This window comes from Terrapene carolina, unplaced genomic scaffold (assembly GCF_002925995.2).
Source record: "Terrapene carolina triunguis isolate 2854851 unplaced genomic scaffold, T_m_triunguis-2.0 Scaffold51, whole genome shotgun sequence".
In the NCBI taxonomy this organism is placed as follows: Eukaryota; Metazoa; Chordata; order Testudines; family Emydidae; genus Terrapene; species Terrapene triunguis.
Window position 1 is genome coordinate 880,774 of NW_020664402.1, and position 27,414 is coordinate 908,187.

Sequence of the window (27,414 nt, forward strand, 5' to 3'; positions counted from 1 at the left end):
GCCAATATGCTTGATGTTTCATCCACTACTAAAATAGAGTTATCTCTGGAGTGAAACACCAGCTGTCTACCAGGGCAGCAACGCTGCACAGAAGTTCAGAACTGAAAGTGTGTACTACATCCAAACCAAACTCAACCACCTTCAATTACTATTTTTAAATGTTTTTTGTTCTCCTTTGAGTGATTGTCAACATATATATTCCGCTGTTGGTATGTGCATGCCTAGTGCACTTGAGATGGAGACTTTTGGTCAGCAGTACCCATTGGAATGGCTCATGTATGTATTGGGATAATACTCGTACAATGCATAAATCTCCAAGCTTTAAGAACTACCCTGTTTGCAAGGCTCTTGTGCCTCTTAATGATGTTGCCACACTCAGTGCCTCATTTGCTTAGAAGATGGGCACATCACAGACTTCTCTAAGTGCACTCAAAAGTTGAGTCTCATCTCAAGATGCACCTTATGGAGAGGTCCATGCATGTGGCCTCTGATATTGAAAACTTCAGGACAGCTGTGTCCATTACTCTTTCATGTAGACAGCTACCACAGGGCCTCTGCGATTGAGAATGGGTGTGGAAAGAGGGCCCAAGTGATTGCAAACAAGAAGGTGGTAAGGTGATAGGGAATAGCCAGCATGGATTTGTAAAGAACAAATCATGTCAAACCAATCTGATAGCTTTCTTTGATAGGATAACGAGTCTTGTGGATAAGGGAGAAGCGGTGGATGTGGTATACCTAGACTTTAGTAAGACATTTGATACGGTCTCGCATGATATTCTTATCGATAAACTAGGTAAATACAATTTAGATGGGGCTACTATAAGGTGGGTGCATAACTGGCTGGATAACCGTACTCAGAGAGTTGTTATTAATGGTTTCCAATCCTGCTGGAAAGGCATAATAAGTGCGGTTCCACAGGGGTCTGTTTTGGGACCGGCTCTGTTCAATATCTTCATTAACGACTTAGATATTGGCATAGAAAGTACGCTTATTAAGTTTGCAGATGATACCAAACTGGGAGGGATTGCAACTGCTTTGGAGGACAGGGTCATAATTCAAAATGATCTGGACAAATTGGAGAAATGGTCTGAGGTAAACAGGATGAAGTTTAACAAAGACAAATGCAAAGTGCTCCACTTAGGAAGGAACAATCAGTTTCACACATACAGAATGGGAAGAGACTGTCTAGGAAGGAGTACGGCAGAAAGGGATCTAGGGGTTATAGTGGACCACAAGCTAAATATGAGTCAACAGTGTGATGCTGTTGCAAAAAAAGCAAACGTGATTCTGGGATGTATTAACAGGTATGTTGTGAGCAAGACACGAGAAGTCATTCTTCCGCTCTACTCTGCGCTGGTTAGGCCTCAACTGGAGTATTGTGTCCAGTACTGGGCACCGCATTTCAAGAAAGATGTGGAGAAATTGGAGAGGGTCCAGAGAAGAGCAACAAGAATGATTAAAGGTCTTGAGAACATGACCTATGAAGGAAGGCTGAAAGAATTGGGTTTGTTTAGTTTGGAAAAGAGAAGACGGAGAGGGGGACATCATAGCAGTTTTCAGGTATCTAAAAGGGTGTCATGAGGAGGAGGGAGAAAACTTGTTCACCTTAGTCTCTAAGGATAGAACAAGAAGCAATGGGCTTAAACTGCAGCAAGGGAGGTTTAGGTTGGACATTAGGAAAAAGTTCCTAACTGTCAGGGTGGTTAAACACTGGAATAAATTGCCTAGGGAGGTTGTGGAATCTCCATCTCTGGAGATATTTAAGAGTAGGTTAGATAAATGTCTATCAGGGATGGTCTAGACAGTATTTGGTCCTGCCATGAGGGCAGGGGACTGGACTCGATGACCTCTCGAGGTCCCTTCCAGTCCTAGTTTTTTCTTTTTTTGATTCTATCTCTCAAATGTATATGAAGTATGAATTCCTGGTCTAATTTAGAATCTGGTGGTCGATTCTGTTCATTTCTCTTATTTTTAAGACTGATGTTTATCTTCTCTCTCCTCAGGTTGTCCAGCCCCAGAAGGATGTTCTCTCAAAAGTGTCCAAATGCATACCGAAGGATCATGCACCTGCTGTCAAAAACACAAGAAGTGCACGTCGTGCTCTTCAGCACAGGTCCTCAAATGCCCCTGGGTCCCAGAGGCCAAAGAGTATACCTCCCAACCTTCTGGGAAAGAGGACAGGGCCACCTGCCAACCTTCTACCAAACAAAAGCCATTGTGTGCAACTGAACAGAATGGCATCATCATCTACCTGTCATCAGTTAAATCAAATACAAGAGACTGTGAAATCTGAAAATCCGGGGTCAGTCACAGATCAAAGGGCTGTAATGTTGACCCAGACTGGAAATGATCCCCAGTGTGGGGAGCACCACTCAGTAACTGAGAATTTGCAAGAAATGGTAGACTGTGATAAAGTAAATCTTCATAGTAAAACCGTTCTAGAATCTTCTGAGAACAGGACAGAGTCTGGACTGGACATCAAAGTACAATCTAGGACTGGTTTAAATAAGCCAGAGAGCAAAAGAGGTTTGGTTCACAGGCATTCCTTGGGCACAGCTCCAAGGAACAATGTGGGTCTGAAAGACGGAGTTACTGCCTGTCAGACCAGTAAGGAACTAATTTGGAATAAACTAGCAAAATCTCCACCTGGCTGTAAAGTCATGTGTCCTCAAAAACCCAGCAGCAAAGCCCGGGGGTCAGTGCCTCCTTCCCAGATATTTACTGTTTCTAGTACTCGGCTATCCAAGAAATCAGGTGCAGAAAAACAGTGTCTACATCCCAGTGTTATGAGGCAAAACACAGTGAAATTACAGGCAGTTGGAATGCTTGGTCTTGCAAGACAGCCCACACAAAAGCAATATGTGAAGCACTCAAGAACATGTAAAACTCCTGGCGCTCTGGAAGTTGGAAGGTCCAAACAACAGGTTAGAGCTGGACAAGATCTGAAACTGACAAGGTCTCCCATAAATTCTCATGTCTCCAAGAGGCCCTCTGTGATGGAACTGAAAGCAAAATCAAAACCCATGTCAGAGAGACCCAATTCAAAAACAAGTGGCACAGCCAACTGGCAAATGAATGCAACAAAAGGGAAGCAGGGCATTAAAGACTTGAAGAAAGCTTCTCAGACTTGTGATACAAAATCCAAAAGCACTCTCCCCAGAAACTGTACTGCAAGCACATGCATGTCCAGAGACCAAGCCAGTGTTGGCATGCTTAGGAATATGAGAGAAACACCCAAGCGAGAGCTGTTAAGAGTAAAAGAGATTCTGGGTAATCAGGATCCCAAGACTCCAGCTGCTGAGAATCGCAAGTAAGTAACTTCCTTTCTGGTTCTCTCCTCTTTTCCCTCCTGCCTGTAACCCTGAACATGGCAGCTAACCTGTTTCCTCACCCGTTCCCCAAGACAAGTTGACTTCATGGAGAGACAGGAGGTAATGCCTCTTCAGAGTCAACCCACAGGAGATGAGCTCCTGCCTCGTGGTGGCAAGGGCTCTGCTTTACCTTTCTGCTGCCTTCCTCTCCATGAGGGGGTCAAATGCCCTGGCTGGGCTTCTACCTCCTCCCTTACCCCACTGGTGCAGTAGCTGTGTCTAATTCAGCTACTGATACCTCTTGAAGGAAGTATCCCTTCAAGGGAAAGCTTGCTTATTGCTAAATTAAATACAGCCATCCTGAGGCAGAGTGAGATGTTCGAGGTTCACTTGTTCACCAGGATCCCAGTGTTCTTCCACCTCACAGATGGATGCTTCCCACCAGATTGCGTCCAAAATTTGGATATGTATTAAACTGCAGTATTCTGTCAGTACCCTTCTAAACAACACTGTGAATAAGAGATAAGGGCTCAGTATTTCCCATCCAACAAGCAATATCTAAAACATATGCAGGAAATGCAGCTCTTTGAATTGTATTCAGTGCATTGTTTGATGTCATCTGCTGAAAGCAGGCTAGGGTAAACCTATTGTCTGGGATATGGACAGATCCAGTCTGGGGAAGTGAAATGTTTATTACCTAGTGCCAAGTAGACATGCTGCTAAGCTGCACCAAGGTATCTGTAACATTTCAATAGGTGTTCTATTCCTTCAAAAATAGTTTACCAGATCTATTCAGGATTATGTCAACCTGAAAGGAGATGGAATATCTTCTTAAATTGACCTGGAAGTTCTGTTAGTAATAGTTTGTCCTTTTTAGTAGTTTTGGGCTACTGAGGTGTTCTACATTCTGACTGGTATTAATGTCCAGAGACTGAAAAAACACATGGATGAGAAATAGATGAGATTTCTAAGGCATGAGTCTGCCTCACCATCCAGGTTACAATCAAGCTCTGGCCTGTTTCTGACCAGAACATTTGAAAGGTAAAAGACCTTATTTTTTCCCTCTGTCCTGCAGACTACACAAACAGGCTGCTTCAAAAAGCAATCATTTTGGGTGGTGGGCCCTTTCTTTTACTAAAATCACTGCTCCTTGCCTCCAGAAAAACCCCACAACTTTGCTGCATATTGAATTACTCTCTCTCATGCTCATTTCAAGCTGCTGTCTGGGCTCATTGGAAAGCACAGAATCTAAATCTTCTAATGTATTTGAAAGTACCTGAAAGATCTTATGAATTAACACATTTGGTCCTGAATATAATAATTTTAAACTGGATGGGTTTGCTTAGAGTTGCGCCATTAGTAGGGCCTAAATCTGCCAGGTCATCATATCTTCTAGTCTGAGCTTCAAAAATGTACCTGGTCAAGAATGGAGACTGGGTCCTCTTGAAATTCAAGGAGAAGGGGAAGGGAGGCACTCTGGGCTCCTTTCTCCTCCCATCAGAGTGTTGCCTCTGGAACTCACTGGGTAGCTTCTTTCATATCAATCTGGCAAGTTGGTCTCTGCTAAACTTGGAGCTCTTCCTACCCTTTCTGCAATTCCCTTTCTCCTGTGCATATCTTACCCCTCCCCTCTACTTACCCCCAGCAAAAACAGTAAAGTGAAACTTGCTAGAATAGGATCATTTTCACTTTGCAGTGGGCCTGAGAGTGCAATGAGATTGTGCTAATGATGCACTTTCGATAGAAGGGGATTGTAAGTTCAGATGCAGCAAGACGGGTTCTCTGAAATTTCCCATAGCGTAGGACAAGTGTTGAAGCGTATGGCTTTGGTTTAATGCTGAATCAGCAGAAGGCTGTATTCAAAATGTAGTAACTTATTTATAAATCAGTCAAGCACTGTAGTTACGGTCTGACTGGAAACGCCAGTGACCTCACCATATCATTGAGTAGGAAAGAAGAGGTGCAACTGACTCTTTAATTTTAAAAAAGAGGGTTCTTTCCTAGCCTTCAATAGATCTTGGAATGTTTGTCATATCTATTAGCTCTTTATGAGCAACGCAGTGGACTCGACATATGACTAAAACAAAAATCAGAGCTGTAGCCCATGGGATAGATTAGAACTGGTAATCTGATGTTGATGGCCTAACGATCTCTTTGCCCTTTGATAGGAAGCAACTGGAGCAGTGGTTGGCATCCAAAGGGAAATCGTATAAACGTCCACCCATGACACTGCCTGCTAAAAAGCCAACCAAGGAGATGCTGAACCTGTCCTTCTGGAATGGCATGGAGAAGGAGGAGAAGAGAAAGCAGCTCTGCGTGACGGACAAGATCAATGGCATGTTGGCAGAGTGTCTGGAACTTGCTGAGAAGGTGAGGACCGAGCAGGAGTGGCTTTAACAACCTGCTCCTCTTAATGTGTTTTGGGAGACTGTTAGGCAGAGGTAGCTTGAGGCAACTCTAACTTGTAATACAGGGGCATGGTTTGTGAAGACTGCCTGCCCCAGCATGCAGCATTCTTTGTGCTCAGTGGCCTTACTGCTTGGATCTGGCCTGCCAGATGCTGCCACTGGATAACGGAATGGATCACTTGATAGTTGCCCTGTTCTATTCATTCCCTGTGAAGCATCTGGCATTGACCACTGTCAAAAGACAGGATACTGGGCTAGACGGACCATCAGTCTGGCCGTTCTTATAGTTCTTATCAAGCAAACCCATTCTGCAGTGCCTCTGTAGTCAAGCTGAGGACCATTGCAATTTGCTCTTTGACACCTAAATTAGGTGTAGCCATCTGGGTTGGAGCAAACTGCCAGTACAGATCTAAGGCAAAATTGCAGTATCCATGATCTTGGAGGCAGTATTAGTGTCCATACTGAGCCAGTTTCTTTCCTACCAATGAAATATTAATGTTATACTTAAGATTGGATGAAAATCTGTTGCTCAGATTCCATAGCCCACTGCAGTGAGAGATATAATTGGGATACTGTGGAGATTTAAGTTACGCAGCAGAGCAGCTGGAAATGCCAAATGACTTTACACAATCTGTATAGGTATTTATATAGTCCCCATTGCCACAGTATCAGCCCAAAAACTAAATGTATCATCGCAACACCCCTAGGATACATCTGTGACACTTTGGGGTTCAACCCAGACTGCCTGCCCCGCAACCCTAGGTGCCTTAAATGTTATGCTGCTGTGGCTCACAGCTCTGACACCAACAGCCCACACACAATCGTGCAGGTCACATCCTGCCTTCCACCATCTAGTGATCAATATTCTCCCAGTCCCGAATTTCCCCAAAGCTGTCTCCCTGCCGTGTCCAGCCCTCTCCTGGAGCACTTGCAGAGGTTAAGTTTGTTGCTCCTTTTAAAGAGACAATACACTACAACTCATTAATTTAACTGGGATTTGACAGACATTTAAATCACAGCACTGAACTGGTTTATAGTAAAAGTAAAACAAGTTTATTTAACAAAAGGACATAGGATTAAGTGATAGCAGGTATAAGGAATAAAGATAGAAAGGATTACAAACAAACATAAAAATATGCTTTCTAATGATGTAAGACCTAATTTAACAAGCTACAGTCTTTGGTGAGGACTACCTTGAACGATCTTTCTTTTCCAGCAATGGTTGACTAGCTCTTATTCAGAATCCCCACAGAGTCCAAGGTGCTTGTTTTCCTTGCCTCCTCAGGTGAAGGATAACTTGGGGATTCTCTGCCCTTTTCTCTATAGTCCAGTAAACCTTTAAAAAGTCTCTCTCTCAAACTTCAAGAGGCAGGAAGGTTTTCTGGGGGTGCAGTCTCCATCCCCCCGTGAGATTAAGTGATCACTTTTTCCTCCACTTAGGGTAGGTCTACACTTACCCGGTAGTTCGGCGGCAAGCAAATCGAACTTCTGGGTTCGACTTATCGCGTCTTGTCTGGACGCGATAAGTCGAACCCGGAAGTGCTCGCCATCGACTGCGGTACTCCAGCTCGACGAGAGGAGTACGCGAAGTCGACGGAGGAGCCTGCCTGCCGCGTCTGGACGGAGGTAAGTTCGAACTAAGGTACTTCGAACTTCAGCTACGTTATTCATGTAGCTGAAGTTGCGTACCTTAGTTCGAATTGGGGGGTTAGTGTAGACCTGCCCTTGCTCTGCCGATGGCTTTGATTGCCTGGCATGCAAATATGCTTTTCTTTCTTTTGTCACACCTTGCTTAATTTACATAGCAGACACATTCAAGCAGGCGGAACTGCATTCCTTTGTCTGGAAAATACCTGTTTATCAACTCCCCCATACCTGTCTGGTTTAAATACATTTTAATCATAATTCCAGCACATCTGTATAATCTTTTGTGGGTTGATCATGCATACAGCATTCAAGACTATTAATGATTAGTAATTTGTTAGTTTTTTAATGACATATTACATGACACTTTTGGGGTATATATCCTGACAACAGTGTATTAGGTATAGTGAGTATGTCAGGCCTAATGAGTTGTTGACACACAGCTGTGAACCATCAATAGGCCTCTGTCACAACATTATCCGCATTTTGCTGATGAGAAACTGAGGCACAGAGAAAGTGAATGATTTGCCCAAAGTCACCACAGTAAATATATGTCAGAACTGGGTATTTAACTGAGTTCCAGTCAGGTGCCTCAAATATAAGACCATCCTTCCTCTCCTTGAGGGATGTTAACTGTTAACCTTGTCAGTGGTTTTCCTCCATTCTAACCTGCACCTCTCTTCCTGATATGGCTGTTTTTGCAGGGTTTTCCTTCAGAGGAGCTCTTCTCCACACTGTCCAGTATCCCAGAGGCAGAGAAGTTTGCCAAGTTCTGGATCTGCAAGGCAAAGCTGCTGGCTCGTAATGGCACCATTGACATGACTGGGTTGTATGAAGCAGCGGTTTGTGCTGGTGCTGCGGTGAGTGATTGCTCCACAAACTTCTCATCGGAACTTCCTCTGAATTCGCAAATGTCCCAGCTAGTTCTGGTGGCCTCGACATCAGCAAACCTCATTCAGATATTTCCTATCCCAGGAGGCTGGGGAAAACAGCGATGGTGACCCATCCTCTCCAATAAGCTAAACAAATTTTCTGGAGCTCAATAGCCAGATTTAGCTAGAGGGTGTGTGTTTGTGGCTAAACATATTAGTTGAATGTCTCTTTAAAGCTGCTTATATGGGGGTGAATAGACATACTGAAATGGCTACACTCTAGCCCTAATTTTAGGTGAGGATGGTTGGTGAACTGTATAATCGTGTTCCTTTCTCCAAACACACAGGAGTTACTGAGACACCTGCTCCCCATCACAGTGTAGGAAGGAGGGCAATGTTAAGTTTTCCTTTCAACCAAAGTTTGGAAGTTGCCGTGGCTTGATGAAGGCTGCATAGTTTGGTGGGAGAGGCTGTGGGAGGAGTTATGGGCAGACTCTGCACAGCTGTCAATTTTTAGCCATAATATGTAGGTCTCTTATGCACTTGTACTATTTCTTGTCATATTCCATCTACTCAAGCCCAGCCCGTTTCCACCTGGTGTCCCTGCAGACCCTGGCTTGTAGTCCTCTCAGGAGCATGGGATGGTGGCAGTTAATCTTTATTTTAGAAAGTCTGACATTGAGGTGTGTGACAGGCTTCCCCAGAAGACAGGAACATACTATGGACACCAGAACTGTAAGGACACAGACCAAGTGTGGAGGGGGTGGAATGTTTCTCTTCTTGCTGACAGCATCTAGCAATCCTTTGCTTGCTTGTTCAAGAACAGACTTCAGTCTGCTTACAAATATTTCCCCTCCTCTTTATCATTGATTCACCCTGGTTTGGTTGCCTGGTGTGGGGAGATGAGTTGTGATTTAATGGAATAGTGAGTTCCGAACACACTACACTCTTTGGGACCCAAAGTCTTGGTTTGGATACTCACTTTCCTGAGTCAAGTGTGCTCTGACCTTAAAGTTCTCAATTGTTTTTCCTGCAGCCAATCCAGGAGCTGAGAGAAGTTGTTGTTGAGTTTTTGAAAAATACAGACAACGTATACCAAGGTAACCCGTACTAAATGGAACTTAAGCCTTGACAAGGTTGAGCAAATGGTTAGCTGGGTGAAACTGGAAGAACACATGAATGGGAAAAGGTCCTCTGAAGAGGGATGATGTTTCCTGAGGAGTGGAGGATAAGGGTCACAGCTTTCTGACCTGGGTGCCTAAATTTGGGCACCAAAGTGCTCTGACTTTCATAGGCACTGAGCAACCCCCCTACTTCCTGAAAGCCAGGCTAGCTTGTTAAGTCTTGAAAATGTAAGTCACATAGGCGCGGACTCCGTGGGTGCTCTATTGCCAGGGATCAGTAATTCCTAGGCAGCCCCACCCCCATCATCCAGTTAGTAGACAGCTGCTATGAGCTGTTCAACTTTTGTAGCTCCTGGGCTTGCTGCAGCAGAGGCTGACCCAACCCTGCTTCAGCCCTCGGTGCGGGGGGGCCTCCTCCAGCAGCCTCAGGGAGCTGCTCCAGCCAGGGTTAGGGGTGGGCGAGGGGGGAGTGCAGGGCTCCCTCTGCTCAGCAGAAGCCCAGCCTGATCAGCAGCGGTGAGACCCTGCTCACCTGGGTCGCCCTGCCGCCTACCTAGATCTCCTGGGTAAGCTCCAGCTCCCCGCCAGCTCCAACTGCAGGCAGCACTAGGTGGGTCCTGTTTCAGGCAGAGGGAGCCTGGCTGGAGTGGGGGTGCTGCAGTGTCCGGTGAGGGGGAGGGGAGTCCACCATGGGCGCAGTTTGGGAGTTGGGGAGCCTGCAGAGTCACTGCCACTGCCTTCACCCATTTCTGCCAGTGCCGAGCTGCTCTGCTCTGCCTAGGTGGGGAAGTGTCTGTCCTCAGGGGTGCCATTTAGGGGGGGGAACTGTCCTGGCCCCCCCAGGATAGTAAAAATCAAATTTGTCTCTCTCATCCTCCCTTGCACCCATGCATTCTTTATCCAAAATACTCATTTGGCACTGAAGTTAAATAGGTGTTAAAATCAGACAAAACAGTTTTTCAAAATGTGATTTTAAAATCCCTTCCCCTCTCCTTTGCTCAATTTTCTGTCTTTTGACTCTTGTGAATATCATTTCACTAGTTCTCCTGGTATCATAGGCTTTGTCTGGACTAGCATTTGTCCTTCTTTTGTAATTGATGAGCATTTACAGTCAGATTGCCAATTGCTTGTTAAGTATCAGGACATGCCTCAGGCAAACCACAAAACTTTGTGCCCCAAAACAAACATTTGTGGAGAACCTCAGTTTTCAACACAATTAGCATTTAGGATCAATTAGCGCAAATTATAACAGGACCACCAACTCTAGTCTAGACAAAGCCAAAGCATGAGTCCCCTAGGCTAGGCAGGGCCTGGATCTTTAACATAAAAGGAGGCAACATAAAAGTATCTTCCCTCCCCAAAACAAACATGCAAACAACAAAAACCACCTAGGCCCCCAAATCTTCATGCCTTCTTTACACATCAGAAGAAAAACAAATGACGGCACAGTCTCAGTTATTGCCCCTTTACAGATCACCTTTAAAAATGAAATTAGCCTTTGCAATCCTAATTCCCCGAATTCAGGGTAACTGACTTTTTGTGGGGCTGAAAGACTGGATCTGGGTGTGAAAATTTCTCCCTTTCCACCGTTGCAAGTACATATAGAACAGAGTGCTGGGAGCACAACAGAATAGGTTAGGGTAAGAGAAAACTGATTCAGGGAAATTGGCCCTCAAAAAAAATCTTGTATTTGAAAATTGCCACAGGGTTGGTTTAGTAGTCAAGATTTTTGAGGTTGTTTAAGTGAGATACAGTCCCACTGAAATAATCATGTAACATCCAAATTTTACACTTCTTATAACTTCTGATTTTTTTTACACATACTTGGGGCTCAAACTATGGCTCTGATCCTGATATTACTCTCTCGGGATCAATTGTGGATAATTTCCACCACCCATTTCCATTTTGGGGAAGCAATAATTAAAAAGCTATTCAGGGACTGGGGTAGAATTTATGATGCAAATTTAGGTCATTTGATCAAGAGGTTCCCAATATATGTCCTCCCTCTGCATTATGAGCTTCTTTTTCAAAATACTCTAAATTCCACATGCACAATGAGATTATCTAGGTATGCCACAACAGGGGCAATGGTGCAAGTTTGGAATAATTTGGGTCAGGCGTTCCTCAGATACTGGCGTTCCCCTCCTCCCCCCCCCCCCAATAAGAAAACTTATAATATTCCAGTTGCTCTAAAACTGACATGCATAGTGAGATTATCTTGAACAACTGAAACTGAGGTAGAGGGGAACTCACCACCCAAAGCTATTGCGTTAGACTATTCATCTCTTTGGAGCATCCTAATTCATCTGAGCACACCCCACTGAATGGGCCATTCCACACATACCACAGTACTCCTGTACTGCAGAGGGCTGTGCAGAGCCCCTTCCTTTACACTAGCTCCCTGAAGTAGGGAAGCTCCTGGAGGTCCCTGCTATTCTTTTTGCTGCTTCCAGCTGGTGGATGTGCTCCTCACAGCCCATCAGTTACCATCCTCCTTTCTTCCCATGGCCCTTCCAGCCCTACCGGGGGAATGGTGGGGCCAGGAGGAGGGCAGAGCTGGTAGCAGATCATTCCCCTCCCATAGGTGCCCTCCATGCCCCCTCACTAACACCTCTTCCTCAAGAAACAAGGGAAATTAACTGCCCAAAAACATGGTTAATGCAGGTCTTGTCTATACTACAGTGTCTTTGCCAGTATAGCTATGCCAGCTAGACTCGCCCCTGCTTAGTACCCTCTTCAACTCAAGAAATGTGTTTCAGATTCCTGCTGGCACTGCCAGTCTGACGTTCCTTCTCTGGCTTGTCAGATTGGGTTTATATCTGCTGGTGAACCACAGCGCCTCATTAGACTGCTTCCCAGGCTGGTGAACCAACTGTGGTTCATTAATTTTATATCGGTGTAGCTCCACTGATTTCATTGGGATTGCTCCTGATTTACATTGCTACAAGTGAGGAGAGAATCAGGCATAAGCACCAACTCCGTGGTGCTCCAGGGCTCAACACCCATGGAAAAAAATAGTGGGGGTGGTCAACATCTGCCAGCCACAGCTGTTCAGCTGGGCCACTGTTCGGCAGCTGCATGGGGCCTCAGGAGCGGGGGCAGGAAGAGTCGGAGTGTGGGTGGGACCTCAAGGGAGGGGGTGGAGTGGGGCTTTGGGGTGGAGTGGAGGTGGAGCACCCACCTGGAAAAATAAGTCAATGCCTATGGAAGGTCATGCTATAGGCAAGGGGATAGAAACTAACAATACAGTCTGTTGAATACAATGCTCCCTTAAGTCTGACCATGCAATATGTACTTGCATATGGGGCTGGAATAGGCCCTATGTGGAAGGGTAAAGGATGCAAGATCAGGCGTTACAGGGCAGGACAGCAAAGATTTCAGCTTTTCTCCACCTATGGGAAGCAGAAAGGTATGCCTGGGAATCCTGGACTTGTACATTTAGTTTCCTGTGATCGTTAAGAGATGAAGTGCAGGTTTCTCAGTGCACATGCAATGGGGGAGAGAAGCAGTGACGACCATTATCAAGAAGATAAGAAAAGATAATACCTCTTGTCCCACCCCACGCTCAAGCCTCTGCTGGTCTTCTAATCAAACAGCCAGCCCCAGCAGTATATCTGGTATCTAGGCACCCACTTTCTAATCTGTTCATCCTTCTGAGGGACATGAATGTGCTTAGTGCTCATAACTGAATGAGTCACTAACTGAAAATGCTCTGTAAAGGTGACTTGCCAAGGAAAAATAAATAGAGGTCTGTCTTTTTGCTGCTTTGAGATAAAGAAGGCCTCAGGTTTTTAAATATTTTTCATGCTTGTTTGTTATCTTAGTATTGGAACCACCAAACCTGTTTTTTCTGGAGGTCTCAGATGTGAGTTAAGAGCTTTCCAATCATGGGGCAGTGTTGCTAAATCTTAATAGAGAACTCTTTTCTCCCATTTGTTTTTAGGTTGTTTGGGTTAAATAGAGGTTACAGTTGGAATAAAATTCCATTTCCCCTCTCAGCTAATCAGCTGTCACTTCCTTGGTGTTTGCTGTAATACATCAATTTCTCCAAAGATCCATAGTGCTTTCCAGTGTAGAGAAGATACGTATTGTATAGATGTTATGGCCAGAAAGGGCCATTGTGATCCAGGCAAGAGATTATCACCCTTTGATTTCACTGTCAAGTCCAATAATTTGTGGTTGCATTACAAGATATCTCTGTAGGAAAAGATTTCCAATCATGATTTAAAGACTCAAGTGCTGATGAATTTATCCCATCCCTTGGAAAGCAGTTCTGGGGGTTAATTTCCATCCCTGTTAAACGTGTGCTTTTTTTCCCAGGGTGAATTTTTCAAAAATCCGCTTCCTAGTATTTCTAAAAACAGAAAAATCTTCCTTAGCGGTGCCTCACTCCATCCCAGAGAAGGACCCATGGCCAGTTCTCTTCTTTTGCAAGTCACTGTTTGCTAGAACAGATTGAAAACTGGCTTCTTCCAAAGTGTTGCATTACCGTAACCCTGCTCGAGCTTGCAGCTTCCTTCCTTCCCTCTTTAAGCCAAGTTGCGGCCACAAAACTTGGAATTGACCTGCCCTTTTTCTTCCTCTCCAGGGGTCTCTGCACACCCTTCTGCTGAAGTCAGCTCTCATATAGTGGAGGATGCAGCTGAACAGCCGGTGCTTCAGGGTCCCAGAACTCCTTGCCCTGGCATGAGAGAGCAGGTTGTGGCAACTCCACAGTCCAGTTTAAGGTTCTTGACTAGCAAGCCAGTCTCCTTGGTCAAGTTACAAGTTGTCCCCGTGCCCAGGTAAGAACCTGTAACCTGCAGTTCAAGTTGCTCTTATCCCTGCTGTTGTATATTGTTCCTCACTTCCAGTGATCAAACCTTTCTACCTGTTGCCATCAGCCAGCATGTCACTAGCCAAGAGATCTGCCATGCTTCTGCCATCAGTGTGTGGGGTCATGGGGCGGGTGTTTGGCTTCATGTCTTGCTCCTGAGCTTTGCAGTGTTGATCCTGCAGTGTCTTGATTATGGCTGCAACTACATCAGCCCTGAGGTCTGTCTTGCTTGTTTCTAGGTCAGCAAAATGTGGGGAAGACCTTAACAGGATGGTGGACAGGGGTGGGCAGAGTGGCCATCAGCACAATGAGCCCTGCAGAGCTGTGGTAGCCCTGACTAGTGATTTTTTTAAGGGGGAGACTGATCTGAAGGAAGCCTCAGTGAAGGGATCCATGTTGTAGCCTTTCAGATGGGCATGGGCCTTTCGTTGTGGGTAGGGGAAATCCTCCCCAAACCTCTCCTGCTTTATAGTGCTGTGTCTTTGTCCAGGGTCTACGTGTGGGAGACCAGACCAGGGCAATGGGACTCTTCAACCAGCCAAGCTTCTGCTAAGTGGCTCTTTCTCTTCTACTCTTTGCAGAATGAAGGGACTGTCTGATATGCAAGACTTGAAATTCTTAACCCCAGTGCGGCGTTCTCTGCGGATAGAGCATGCCATATCCCGTTACCCAGAGATGCTGAAGGAACATGACACCGTAGTGTCTTCCCTTGATGAAATAATGGCCATGGAGGATGTGAGCCAGATTGTGTTTCGTAAAAATGAGGCCTTGCTGGAAGAGGAGGAGCTGGAGCTTTAGGCTGGTGGTGTTCACAAGCTTCATGGCCTTCTGTTATGGTTTCCTCTGCCCGGGGTGAAAGTAACTTAAAGGACTTACCGGTACTCCAGAGTCCTGTGGAGGGGGACACCCCCCTGCACCCCAATCAACACTGACAGCATCCCCCCACCCCATTGACACTGACCCCGTGCCCCCCACCAGCTGACAGGATGCCCCAGGATAATCAGCGAGGGCACGCAGGGCTGCACTTATTTATACGCTACAATACAGGGCATTCACTGGCCACTTTCCCACCAAAGGACCCCACCCCCCGGAATCCTACTTGCATCTGGTCTGATTCTCGACCTGCTCCCTGCCCCATGGGGGACCAGCACTTCTGCCCCCATCCAGAGATCTAGCCCCATGGCTAGCCGGGCTCAGACAGGCCCCTGAGATGATGCTCCCCGGCTGGGCCTTTTGTCCTGAGCTGCACTACCCAAACCTCGGGAGTTTTCCAGATAAACCCAGCGCAACCTGAGTCCCTCAGTATGAGGCTTCCTCCCTTTCCAAGAAGGGGACGACCTGCCCTTCCTGGAATGTCTCCCCGGAGCGCCCGGGGGGGAGGGGGGAGGATATACACCACATTCCTACATGTTTCCCTAAATCTCCTGCATGTTTCCGCTGCCCCCCAAAGCCGGCGGCTCAGCTGTGCTCACAGCTGCCCAGTCACTCAGGCCGTGGGGATGGAAGGTAACAATCGCCCCGGCCCAGCGTCTGGTTGGAAAGAAAACACGCTAGCTAAAAGTATCCCCTGCCTGGCAAGCAATGGAAGTTGCCTGACTAAAGGGGAGGCCTGTAAATATACTAGGGGAAGTGTGTAATTGCCTTTCTACAGTGTTACTACTCTTAATAAATGTACATACCCTGTGACACAGTATGACCTAGTGCATTGCATACTGGCCTGGGACACAAGGTAGCTGTTTTTGGCTCTACTCCTGGCCTGCTGGGTGACCTTGAACAAGTCACTTCACCTGTCTGTGCCTCAGATTCCCCATCTATAAAATGGGGGAGAATAATACCGACCTTTGTAAAGTGCTGTGAGCTCAATGGATGGCAGAGCACTATGTAAGACCGAGGTGGTGGTACTGTGATGAATCAACTAATGCTGAATACTTTGAGCCATTAAATAGCAGAATAGCAGGGTCCTGCTGAGCCAAGAGGGGACACCAGAGCAAAGCAAAGACCTTGCAAAGAGGCCCTGGGCTCTAATCCCACCACATGGGCAGGGCTTCTCAGCACAACTAATGTTGGCACCTCCAATAGCCTTGTGCCTCTTGAAAGGGTGCAGGAAAACTCTCAGGATTGACTTAGAGCAGCTGGTTTGGCTGCAGGACCTCCCACTGCCACAGCAGTGCAGTATTTCAGTGACCAGTGAGGAACTTCTTCCAAACTTGTGGTGACTAAGTATTTCTAAAGCATCTTGTCTGCTCAATACCTAGAGGGGGTTGTGCATGGTCCCAGTCTCCACCCTGAGTTGGGGGACACATATCAGACCCTCTCCCCCCAAAGACAGTACCCAGTGGTCTTACTTTGTAGTGTCTTTAATTTAAAAAAATGTATACAATAGCCTTAAAAATTCTCCCACCTTAGTCAAATTCCTCCATACTCAAAGAGCTGCTTTGAGCCATGAAAGTCAATGCAGGAGCAGCTCTGCACACAGTCTAGGGTGCTCAGACCCAAAGGAACCTCCCTTCCCTCCCCCTCCCCCACACACACTGTATTTTCCATCCCCTTCTACCTATGGATGTAGGGCCCTCTCAGCACTATTGCAGGGATAGATGGTATATACACTTGGATGCTGCTGTGATCTGGATGCCTGTTCACTCTGTGAGATAGTCTTTGCACCACTCTGGTAGCTGACTTGATTTAAATTTACAATCAGGAACTTTCTGCCCTGCTCTGGAAGGCTGCAGTGCTAGGGCACACCTGCATTTCCGCTGGATCCATCATTTAGCACCAAAGGGAAGAAGTATGGAGCTTGTGACTTTAAACTTCAGTCAGGTTTGAGCCTTATTGGGATAGTTTGGATTCTTTTATTCCCTGAACAGACCTAGGACAACCTTCATGCACAAGCCTTTAAAAACGGTACTCAGTTTCTGGGAGGGGGTTGGGCACTATCAAGCATCCCTGCTGATATAAATGCAGTAGGGCTGCAGAGTGTTTCCTGAAAGAGGAGCTGGGATCCCAGCTCAAAAGAAATCTAGCTATTCAATTTATACTGAATGAGAGTTCACATTGCCTGGGGGGATGGCGGGGGAGTGGAGGCAGAGGGCACAGACCAGCACTGCCTGCTCCAAGCCCTAGAATCCAGGTTCAGCCACAGGGGTTGTAGCCCACGAAAGCTTATGCTCTAATAAATTTGTTAGTCTCTAAGGTGCCACAAGTACTCCTGTTCTTTTTGCGGATACAGACTAACACGGCTGCTACTCTGAAACCAATCCCCAGGTAATCAGCTTTCTTTTCCCACCCCATGTAAGAGCAGTGGAATCTGTCAGGGTCACTAGCTCCTGGCTTGTAAGGGGTGAGTACCTGACTCCAGGAACCCCACCACTGTAGTAGACTCACACAAAGCAACAACTGCTACATGAGTCAACCTAGCAAAGGAGAAATCAGAGTGGGGACTGGACAGAGAAACTAGCATCCCACAGACTTCTAGTGCACCAGCAATGGCCTCTTACCCTTCCCTGGCTGCTAAAGGCCTTTCTGCCTCAGAGGCAGTTGAGGGGATACCTGGCCATGAACTGTCTCCACTGAATCAATCCCTGGAGGAAAATGCAAACAACTGCTGGATTCCAAAGGGCCCCCTTAGGCACTGGTGGCTAAGGCTAGACTGGCAGGGATAGTTAGCATGCAGTGTTTCTTTTCAGAACACTCTCCCGTTTCACAGGATTTTGATGCCTCAGAAAAATGCTTTGTTCTGGGTTTGGCAGCTGCCATCCAGTCAGCAATCAATCAGCCTGTGGCCCGGCTCAGTCATCGTCGTCATCCTCAGCCTCGTCAGTGTCCTGGAAAATGCCTCTGAGGTTCTGGAATGAGAGATGGTTGGCACTACCTGAGAGCTGTGTCCATGTCACTGCTGCTCGAAAACCCATTCTCACGGAGTAGGAGTCTGATCCTGCCCTTGGACACAAGACCTGCCCAACTGCTAGTTCTGGTTTTCCAAACTCTAGAGCCACCAGTTCCCTGCTGTGCCCTGTGTCTCCTTACTCAGCAGTAGGCAAGGGCCTCCAAACCTCTCAGCTGCGCTTTTCAAGGTGACACAGCAAGCCTGATGTACAGGCTGCTCTGCAGCAGGGAGGGAATGCTGGGCTGGAGGCTGTGCGCATTCCTGCTGCAGCCAGGCTGCTGCTGGAGACACAGCCCACAGTAGAGTCCTGCACAGGACTATATTTTTAATGCCACTCCTCACTTAATTTAAGTATTAAAACTCTAGCCCACAACCACACTGGGTCCAGGGCAACCTGCTATATTTGCCCCTCAAATCTGGGGGGAGAGCTTCAAGTTTTCTGAGTTACTGAACTTTTAAAGGACAAAAGAGAGCAAATCTGAGCTGGGTTGCAACATCTCCCCAAGGCATGGGCCTGGGTAAGCTGACCCAGCAGCATCTGGCTAACCTGATTTGATTTGTGTGTATGATGCACCAAGTCAAAAAGGAGATCAGGGAGGCAGTACAAGGCCTGGGTCACTAAGCCCTGCAGTGCTCAGCTCAAAGCTTTGCTGGAGAACTACAGTGACGGACACTAAAGAGCTCAAAGAGAATTGTAGCTTCCTGTCTAATCCAAAGGCAGCCAGTGGCCTGACTTGAGTACTACAGGCAATTACTTGGCTGATTTCCTCCTGCTCCACCGCCCCATAGATCTCACTTTACTGGCTGTGAAGCAGTATTTCTGCAAAGGTGGAGGCACAAGCATTTCCCACAGGGTGTGGGAGTGGGTGTGGGCAGGGAGCATTTCTTCAGGTGCATCACAGCCTTTGCAGCCCCTGGCTCCCATCACATGACCTGGCCTGAACCCCCAAATCATCTTGGCTTGTGAGGGCAGGTTGGAGTGACACTGCAACCCATTCTAATGAGGAACAGGCTGCCTTCAGTGCACCATCTCCTGGGTTTTAATTAGGAGGGATATTTGCATGAAAACAGGATATTTCCTGCTCTGGCTGCTTTTCCGCACCAGAAGAGGGATTAAGGCAGTTTGAGGCCCCTGTCATGCAGATGGCTCAAAGGAGCCCAGCACCCAGGACATCCCCAGCAGTCTGAGTGGGGTGGCTGCAAGCTGGCTGGTGCCATGGCTTTAAGGAAGCCCAGCTGCAGATGTAGCTAGGGCATGGGCCTGTCTTTGGTTGCTCTGCCAGCCTGCACCTGGGGTCAGTCATTGTGCTGGGAGGTTGGTGCTGCCTGTTAGGAGACACACACAGCACGCTCTCAGGGAGAGCACTTGAGCTCACCCCTTGTTGCTTTACCTGAATGGAAGGAACGAGAGCTGAAAGCTGGGAGTGTGTAAGGGTCTAACTTGGCTCAATGACTTGTTTGCTCACTGACAGCTGCCTTGGCCTCGCTGTGCTGCAGTACCCGTTGCCAGAGAACAGGCCCAATAGGGCTACCTGGGCAGAACGGTTGCAGGCATCATTACCGGCCAAGTGCTGTGCAAAAGCCCAACTCAGTGAGGTCCAAGATCCAAATGCATCTGATCAGCTCAGAGAGCAGTTCCCGCTCTGGGGCTGTATTGAGTTCACTGCTGGCCCAGCCCATTTAGCGCCTGAGGCTGCTGCGCTCTGAGTCTGGTACACAATCTGTGCCTTTCGGGAGCTGCTGCATTAGTTTTGCTAGACATGTTTACTCTTCACACCATGGCTGAGGTATGCTCTGTACTGCCCCGCAAGGGCTACCACAACCCTCAAAGGTCAGATGGAAGGGTGGAGAGAGCTGGTCTAGCCAGCACTGGTCAGGAAATCCACCCCCACCAGGGCTAGCAGCAGCGCTAGTGTAGACTGACACAGGCTTTACCCATTCTGGGCAGGGGAAGAAGGCCCATGCCCACTCCAACTGCTACCACCATCCATGGAGCTGCAATGGTGGGAGGCCTTTGGAAAAAGCTAGAGCAGCCCCAGCTTCAGGGTGCTGATGACATGGCAGGGGCTGCTTGTTGGCTAGGACACGGTCAAGGAGTAGCCCGTGGGCTGGATGCAGGGCAGTGAGGGGCAGCAGGAGCCCAGTACAGAGGCTGATGCCCCCTAGTGGTGGGGAGAGGGAGGGGGAAGCTGGGAGAGTGAAGCAGATCAGCCCAGAGAGTGAGAGGAGAGAGAAGCCAGGTGCAATGAACGTAGAAGGTGGAAAGGTCGGAGGTGAAAGAGCACAAGGTCAACAGTGCAGCCACCCCCAGGCAGGGAGAAGAGAAGCCCCAGAGGCGCTCGGCAGTGTTCCCGACACCCACCCACCTGGTGGCCGTGGAAGCTGAGCTGGTGCAGCCGATGCCCCGTTAACAAGCCCGACTCCCTGAGCTCCAGGTGCACGTGCTCTACAGTCGATTCATGCGGCATCTGTGGACGTAGGGAGGGCATTTGCACACAGAGTTTGGGCCCTGAACTTTGTTTCCCAGGAGTGAGCCTGAGCTTCTCCAGCTCTACATTGCCCTGGGTTGGGGCCCACCTCGTGAGCTGTACCAGGGTAGATCTAGGGAAGCAGCGACTGGATGGACCCAGTGGTCTCTCCCCCCCATGCCTAGAGGTACCTCCCAGCCTTTATACATCTCCTTCCATAGAGGGCTTCAAAAGCATCTCCCACATCTCAATGAAGCCTCACAAGAGGGGTCAATAGCAGCATGCCCGCTGAAGAAACTGAGGCCCAGAGAGTCCCTGGCAGGGCTGGGAATAGAGCCGGCTCTCCTGGCTCCCAGCTCAGTGCCTGAACCACAAGGCCTTTCTTGCCCTCAGCAGTGCCAGCCTCATCCTGGCCTAGGGCGAACCTGATCCCATTGGATGGCCCTGTTGAGTTGCCCTCTGGACAATGGCCAAGCTCCCAGGACAGGCCAGCCGGACTGACCCAGGGCAGAGTCCTGGCCATCATCTCCCTCTCTAACCCAGGCTCCCTGTGGACCCAGCCCATCTCTTTGCCCCGGATTTGCCCTGGCCAAGTGTGTACCAGCACGGGCGGTGCACGGAACAGGTAGCTGAAGGGGTAGTAGAGGAAGTTGATGAAGGAGGCGGCGTAGAGGTCTGCATAGCGCATCAGCTGGTTGGCAAAGAGCGTCTGGCGGGAACCACAGCGGAAGAGGCTGCCCATCTTCCCGTAGCACATGTCCATCTCGTGGGTGACTTTCTGCAGGAGACAGCAAGTGAGTCAGCATGGCCTGAGGCCCAGCCCTGCCCTGGCTCCCCAGGGAGGAGATGGGGGCCTGTCAGTGTAGGACCCTTTTTTAAATGGAGAGTCAGATATAGGACAGACACCGCAACAGAGACATCAAAACAGGCACAGGTGCACGCTCCAGGGGACTGGCCAACGCTCAGGGCTATGTACCACAAGGCCCAACAAAGCCTAGGGAATCCCTGCCAGGGACCCCCAGACCCTACTGTGTCAGGCCCTGCCTGCTTCCTCCAGTGCTAGCCCCTCCTGGCCAGGAAGCTCAAACATCACCACAGCAGAGTGTCGCTCTTCTGCCTGGCAGAGGTAGCTCAGATTTTGCTGCCCCTTTGGCACCAGCCTGGCACAGACGGTGTTCATTCCTTTTGCCCCTCCATGCAGAGATCAGCTCCGGCAGCAGAGGATTTGGGTGTCTGCTTCTGCAGAGCAGAGCCACACACCAGCAAACAGCAGGAGAAGGCACACGAGCCTTTCTGAGGTGGGAAAGGGATCAGGAGGTGAACTCAGGGGCCCCAGCACCAGGCTTGACCCCCCCCGCCCGAACGGCAGCTATAACTAGACACAAGGAAGCAGAGATCATTCTGTGACCCAGATGGGACCTGCTGTGGGCCAGGAAGCCAGGCCCTGGGGGCTGGGCTGCTGCTCACTGCCCTGGTGGGGGAGCAGGATGATCCAGGAGCACCAGCTGACAGTCTTCCCCTCACATCTGCCTCCCCACCCCACATTGCCAGAGGCATGGAGGGAACAGGAAGCAAGTTTCTGCTCTCTCACTCCCCCAGCTCTTAAAACAAGTGGCAGGGCCGCAAAGCCCCTCCCTGAGCCAAGAGCGCTGGGTACCTGGATCTGGCGCTTGATGGAGCTGATGTCCGGGCGCTCGCTGCTGCTGCTGTCCAAGGGCCTGAGGAGAGCACAGCACGGCACCAGGGTGAGTGTTGCTGGAGGGGGCAGTCCCAGCCCTTCCATCCTCCCAGCTGCTCCCTGCACAGTGCTCTGGACTGAACAAGAGCCAGAAGGGGCCATTGCTACATGCCCACAAGGCAGTCCAGTTAACATCCAGACCCGGGCTGATTCTGCCAAGTGCATGTCAGATGCCCCAGAGCCCCCCTCATGCCAGGAGGGCATCCCACCCCCGCCTGGGTGTAACTGACACGAGGGACAGGACTGAGGCCCTGCCCCTTTGTGCTCCCTGACTCCGGGATGGGTCATGGCGCAGCCCTCGCTCAGTACTAACAAGGGGTTGTTGGTTTCCGAGGCTCTGCGAGGGAAAGCATCAGGCCCCCGACAGATTGGCACAGTGTGACAGCAATGAGCAGGCGTCAGAGGGACGGCCTGGCACAGCGAGCGCCTCTCCCAGACCTGGGGCCTAACCTTCAGAGACACTCCAGCAACAGTTGGAGGCCTTAGGAGGGGGAGAAAGGGTCCCCAGGGAATAGCCCCATTGCAGGGGCCTGCCTGGCTGGCAGAGAGCAGCTATACACAGTGCATGGCATTATGGGTATTCTCTGCATCCCAGCATGTATGTTAGAGCAGCCCCAGAGCGTCTCTTGCTTACAGTGCATGGCCCCAGAACTCAGGGAGCTCCAAAGGGGGTTAAAGCCCCGCACACCCCCTCCCTGTCGTGCCTCAGGTGACAGGGCTCAGGCCCTCCGACATGGGGATGTTCCCTGGAGGGGCCTCATGTGCAATTCCAAACATCCAGAACGCTGAGCGTTCCCAACCCCTTTCTGCCATCCCCCAGCTAGAGAATGTGCCTAGGGAAGTTTTTGCTCAGCCACACCCCTTTGAGTGTACCCCGCACCTCACAGAGCCACACGGTCTAACTTGCACCTGCATCTCTATGTAAGGGGAGCAGTGTGGAACGGGCGAGGTCACTGCTGGGAAGGTGCCCGCTGGGCTGCCTACCCAGGGCATTGCAGAGTCTTGGGAGCCTTGGGGGCTAGCTGGCTTGGTGACCATCGCTCCTCATGTGCGGGGGTGGGGGTGCTTGTGGGGTTTCCCATTCACAGCTCAAAAACCAGATTTCCCAACACCTTCCCCAGCCACATGACCCTTGGGGGCAGAGCCAAAGGCAGATTCTCCTTCTACTTCCACCAGGTTAAGGCCTTGTCTATACTACAAAATTAAGTCGACCTACAGCCACCGCAGTAATTACTGCAGTTTTTCATGTCCACACTGTCCTCCTTCTACCAGGAGTGCACGTCCTCACCAGGAGTGCTTGCACTGACAAATGGGGCAGTGTGGGGGGCTGACAGCCAACAGGCGATGTCAATAATGCAGTGTCTACACTGACAGTGTGTTGCCCTAACTACAGCGACCTAAGTGCTACGCCTCTCACGGAGGTGGCGTTATTAGCTTGGTGTAGTGGGTGACTTACATCGGCGGGAACAACATTGTAGTGTAGACGTAAGCTGCCTTATGCTGACCTAACTCTGTAGTGGAGACCAGGCCTAAGTCAGGTCAGCCTTGGCTGAAAGCAGTGGGGCTGCCCCTGGAATAGAGGAACCAGCTCTGGCTGGAGAGCGCTAGCCCAAGAGGAATGAGTGAGCGTGTACTAATGGGGTGGGGTCTAACCCCACCATTTCGCAACCTTCCGTGCAGTATTCGTATCCAGGCCAGTCTAGAATTCACACTCTCCCCCTCCAGCTGGATTCACTAGCAACAAAACCTCACGTACACAATGGGCCCAGCAAATTCAGCCGCGGAGATGGTGACTCTCCGGCACCAGCAATGCAGAGAACAGCGCAGGCGCACAGAGAGGCCTCAACCTGCTGCCGCTGAGTCACTCTGAGCTCACTCCAGGGGGAAGTTGGCCCACAGAGCGTCTGGCACCTTCCCCCACTGCTGGCTGGCACGCGAGGCGGCCGCTCGCCTTTGCTGTTTCATGGGGAGATGGGATGCGGCTGCTTCTCTTTCGTTCCCAAGCTGGCCGCGTGACAGGCTTGTTGCTCTCTGACTCACTGGCTAGAGAGCAACAGCTGATCAGTGTCTGCACAGAGCCTGGCCCAGTGGGGCCCTGGTCCACGCCTGGGGTTCCCAGGCATTAGCACTGCACGAACAATAGATGGACAAGGGGGCAGGAGGGGCCACTTTGACGTGACCCAGCCAGGGCACTCCAGGTAAGCGCTAGCTCATTGCCTAAGGAGGTCCAAGCACTTTGCGGACACAATGACTTAGGCCAACAGAGTATCACTATCCCTGTTACACAGATGGGGAAACTGAGGCACACAGCGAGGAAGGGGCTACACAGTGAATCAGTGGCAGATCTAAGAATAGAACCCAGGAGTCCTGCTCTAACCCACTAGACCCCACTCCCCTCCCAGAGCTGGGAATAGAACCCAGGAGTCCTGGCTCCCAATCCTGGTCTTGATCAGTATTTCTCATTCCCCGTGCAAGGTGCTGCATGGACACAGAACACAGGGCCTGGCCCCAGGGAGCTTACAACCTACCAGTGCTTAGGGTGACCAGATGTCCCGTTTTTAAAGGGACAGTCCTGTTTTTTGGGACTTTTTCTTATATGGGCGCCTATTACCCCCCACTCCATGTCTCGTTTTTTCACAGTTGCTATCTGGTCACCCTACCAGTGCTCCCTCTCCAAGTCTGCTTTCCCTACACTGCCCCGGACACGCAGGGCTCTGGTCAGCTGCCGGCATAGGCTCCGCACCAGGGAGCCCTTCCCCTTGGTTATTCAGTCAGACAGCCACAGGTTTGCCCTGTTCCAGCTGCAGAGAGAGAAGCTGACATGTTCCCTGCAGCTCTGGGCTCTGTGGCGGGGAGGAACCAAACTGTGGGTCTGGCTCTGGGGTCTGAGCCCCCAGCCAAGCACCAAGTGACCTTCCCCCACCTCTCTGCACTCAGACTCCGCCACGCAGCTAGAGCTCAGCTTCTCTCCTTCCACTTACTGGTAGAGCTCCGCCAGCAGCACGTCCAGGCTCCGCAGCTCCTCGAAGATCTCTGCAAGCAGAAGGGGGGGGGGGGGGGGGGGGGGGGGGGGGGGGGTTATCTGGGAGTGACATTCTCTGTCAGTCCTGGCTCCTGACAGCCCCGCAGCCCCGGCCCGCCTGGGGGTCAGACACGGATCCTTTCCCCAGCTGCATGAAGCTCAGCACAGCTTAGGATCAGTGGAATTGGGGGGGGGGGGGGGGCACCCCAGCACAAGCCAAGGACAGCTGGCCCAGACCCCAGAGCCAGACCCACAGCTGGATGCAGCACTCCCAGGAGCCCATGGTGACAGGATCAACCTCAGCTCAGGCCTTCTCTGGGCTGGCCCATGGCATGAAGCTTCAGAGAGATTCTTAGCAGGTCCCTGGTGCTTTGCTGTTAGTCTGTACCTGCTCAGGGGGGTACGCAGCCCCAGAAAGCAGGGGGAAGAGGTTCCCCATCGGGGGGGGAAGAAGGGGGGAACCAGGCATGGCTCTAATGCTTCCCTCGGCCTGGGCACTGGCTGTAGGGCTCCCCAGCACTTTGCCGCCACCCCCCAGCCCTGGGACACCACCCCTGCCCCATGCTCCCCCGCCCGGCGCCCAGGCCAGGGCGCTCCTCACCGCTCTTCTCTGTCCACACGTGCAGCTCTCGGGCCAGCTCGGGCACCACCAGGAAGGTGCGCCAGCCCTGCCTCTTCTTGGACTTGAGGATGTCCCCGAAGATGTGGTCCCCGATGTAGAGGATGTCCTTGCCCTTCACCCCCAGGAGGTCGCACACCATGTCCGAGGAGCCTGGGGCAAGAGGATCGGAAATCAGCGCCTGTGGCCTGAGGGCACACTCTGCCCCCAGGAGACCATGTGCTGGGGGAAGGTCTCAGCAGGATTCCTGGGGGCCGGCAGAGCAGCTAGAGGCCCTGGGCCAGCGGGCGGGTGGGGCACCAGGCATTACCTCCAGAATAGACCGCGCAGTGCTGGAGGGGTCCGGTGTAGGTCCCGATACGCAGCTTCCCCGTGTCCTGGAAGTAAAGGCAGGGTGTTATACTGGGCAGACAGCGAGGAGCCATGCACAGGGGGCTGGATTCTTGAGCACAAGGGGCCCACTCGGCAGGCCCGGGGATCCCCAGATGAGGGAGAGTCAGGGCCATGCACCCTGCTGGCTGATCCAGGGAGCGGGTGAGGAGCGTGCTGCATGGGATCCAGTCCGACGCCACTCAATGACTCAGACAATGGCTGCTGGGTGGAAGGGATGAAGAAAGCAGCCCTCAGGGAGCGGTTGGAGGGACCAGGATGGAGACAGAGGCCTTTGCTGCACCCCATGCATGGCAGAAGCCAGCAGGAAGGGCACTAAGACGAGGGCTGGAAGCGCCCACAGCAGAGCACAAGCCATTTCCAACCCATCCAACGCACCGCGTGCCGGGCGGCCCCAGCCTAACCAGCCAGCACATGGAATTCCAGCTCCAGTGCCCGGCTGGCTAATCCACGGGCATGACTAACATTTGCAGCTATGCCAGCTAATCTCATGCTTCAGGGCACAGAAACTGACCCCTTGCAGAGGTCAGGCAAGTGCCGCCCACTTCCCACAGCGCTCGGTAGGACGGTCTCTTTGCCTCTGGAACAGCAGAACCAGGATTGTGGGGTAACCAGACCCATGCTCTGCTCCAGTCTTGCACTGCCAGCAGGCCCTGTCTGGCTTTCCGGGGAAGTCACTGCAGGGGGGGCCCTACCGTGTTGACCTGCCGCAGGACGGTCCCCTCAGCGAAGAAGAGTGGCTTGCGTGTGTCCACGACAATCAGGTCAAAGTAGGAGCGCCATGGGCGCTGGACCTGCAGGGAGACACCAGGTCAGGGGCCCGGCGGACGCACCCTTCAAAGTCGCAGCTCAGGCTGTTCCCAGATCTGGGCCCACTAGGTCAGAGACAGACTTCCCACCCCACATCGCTAGCACTCGGTTTTCCTGCAGCCAATCCCAGCCTTGCAACCAGTGTCCAGGAGCAGCGGTCAGATACCACGGTGATGGCCAGATCTCCCAGTCCACCTCGAGAGCCACAGCCCAGGAGCCATCACCCCTCCCCCACAGTTCCCCCTTGGGGTTCGTCCAGACTCACCTTGTCTCCCAGGTCCAAGGTGAACAGGTACGTCATTATCGCCT

The 27,414-nt window shown here is 50.5% G+C and overlaps 2 protein-coding genes across 2 annotated transcripts in view; one reads left to right on the forward strand and one right to left on the reverse strand.

Moving 5' to 3' along the window:
- The window catches only part of LOC113407662 (cytoskeleton-associated protein 2-like), a 28,422-nt gene extending 13,014 nt beyond the window's left edge, over nt 1-15,408 (forward strand). Inside the window, exons 4-9 of the mRNA XM_026656921.2 lie at nt 2,004-3,310; nt 5,480-5,681; nt 8,068-8,223; nt 9,272-9,335; nt 13,948-14,143; nt 14,757-15,408. Of these exons, the coding sequence (XP_026512706.1) occupies nt 2,004-3,310; nt 5,480-5,681; nt 8,068-8,223; nt 9,272-9,335; nt 13,948-14,143; nt 14,757-14,973 (2,142 nt within the window). The 3' untranslated portion in view covers nt 14,974-15,408. The remainder of the gene's footprint in view (nt 1-2,003; nt 3,311-5,479; nt 5,682-8,067; nt 8,224-9,271; nt 9,336-13,947; nt 14,144-14,756) is intronic.
- A 2,127-nt stretch (nt 15,409-17,535) lies between these two features.
- LOC113407663 (cytosolic purine 5'-nucleotidase-like) overlaps nt 17,536-27,414 on the reverse strand; it is a 29,248-nt gene continuing 19,369 nt past the window's right edge. The window contains exons 10-18 of the mRNA XM_026656925.2: nt 27,371-27,412; nt 26,991-27,089; nt 26,216-26,282; nt 25,888-26,058; nt 25,246-25,297; nt 22,184-22,244; nt 21,128-21,304; nt 20,425-20,526; nt 17,536-18,017 (exon numbers count right to left, since the gene is read on the reverse strand). Of these exons, the coding sequence (XP_026512710.1) occupies nt 17,961-18,017; nt 20,425-20,526; nt 21,128-21,304; nt 22,184-22,244; nt 25,246-25,297; nt 25,888-26,058; nt 26,216-26,282; nt 26,991-27,089; nt 27,371-27,412 (828 nt within the window). The 3' untranslated portion in view covers nt 17,536-17,960. The remainder of the gene's footprint in view (nt 18,018-20,424; nt 20,527-21,127; nt 21,305-22,183; nt 22,245-25,245; nt 25,298-25,887; nt 26,059-26,215; nt 26,283-26,990; nt 27,090-27,370; nt 27,413-27,414) is intronic.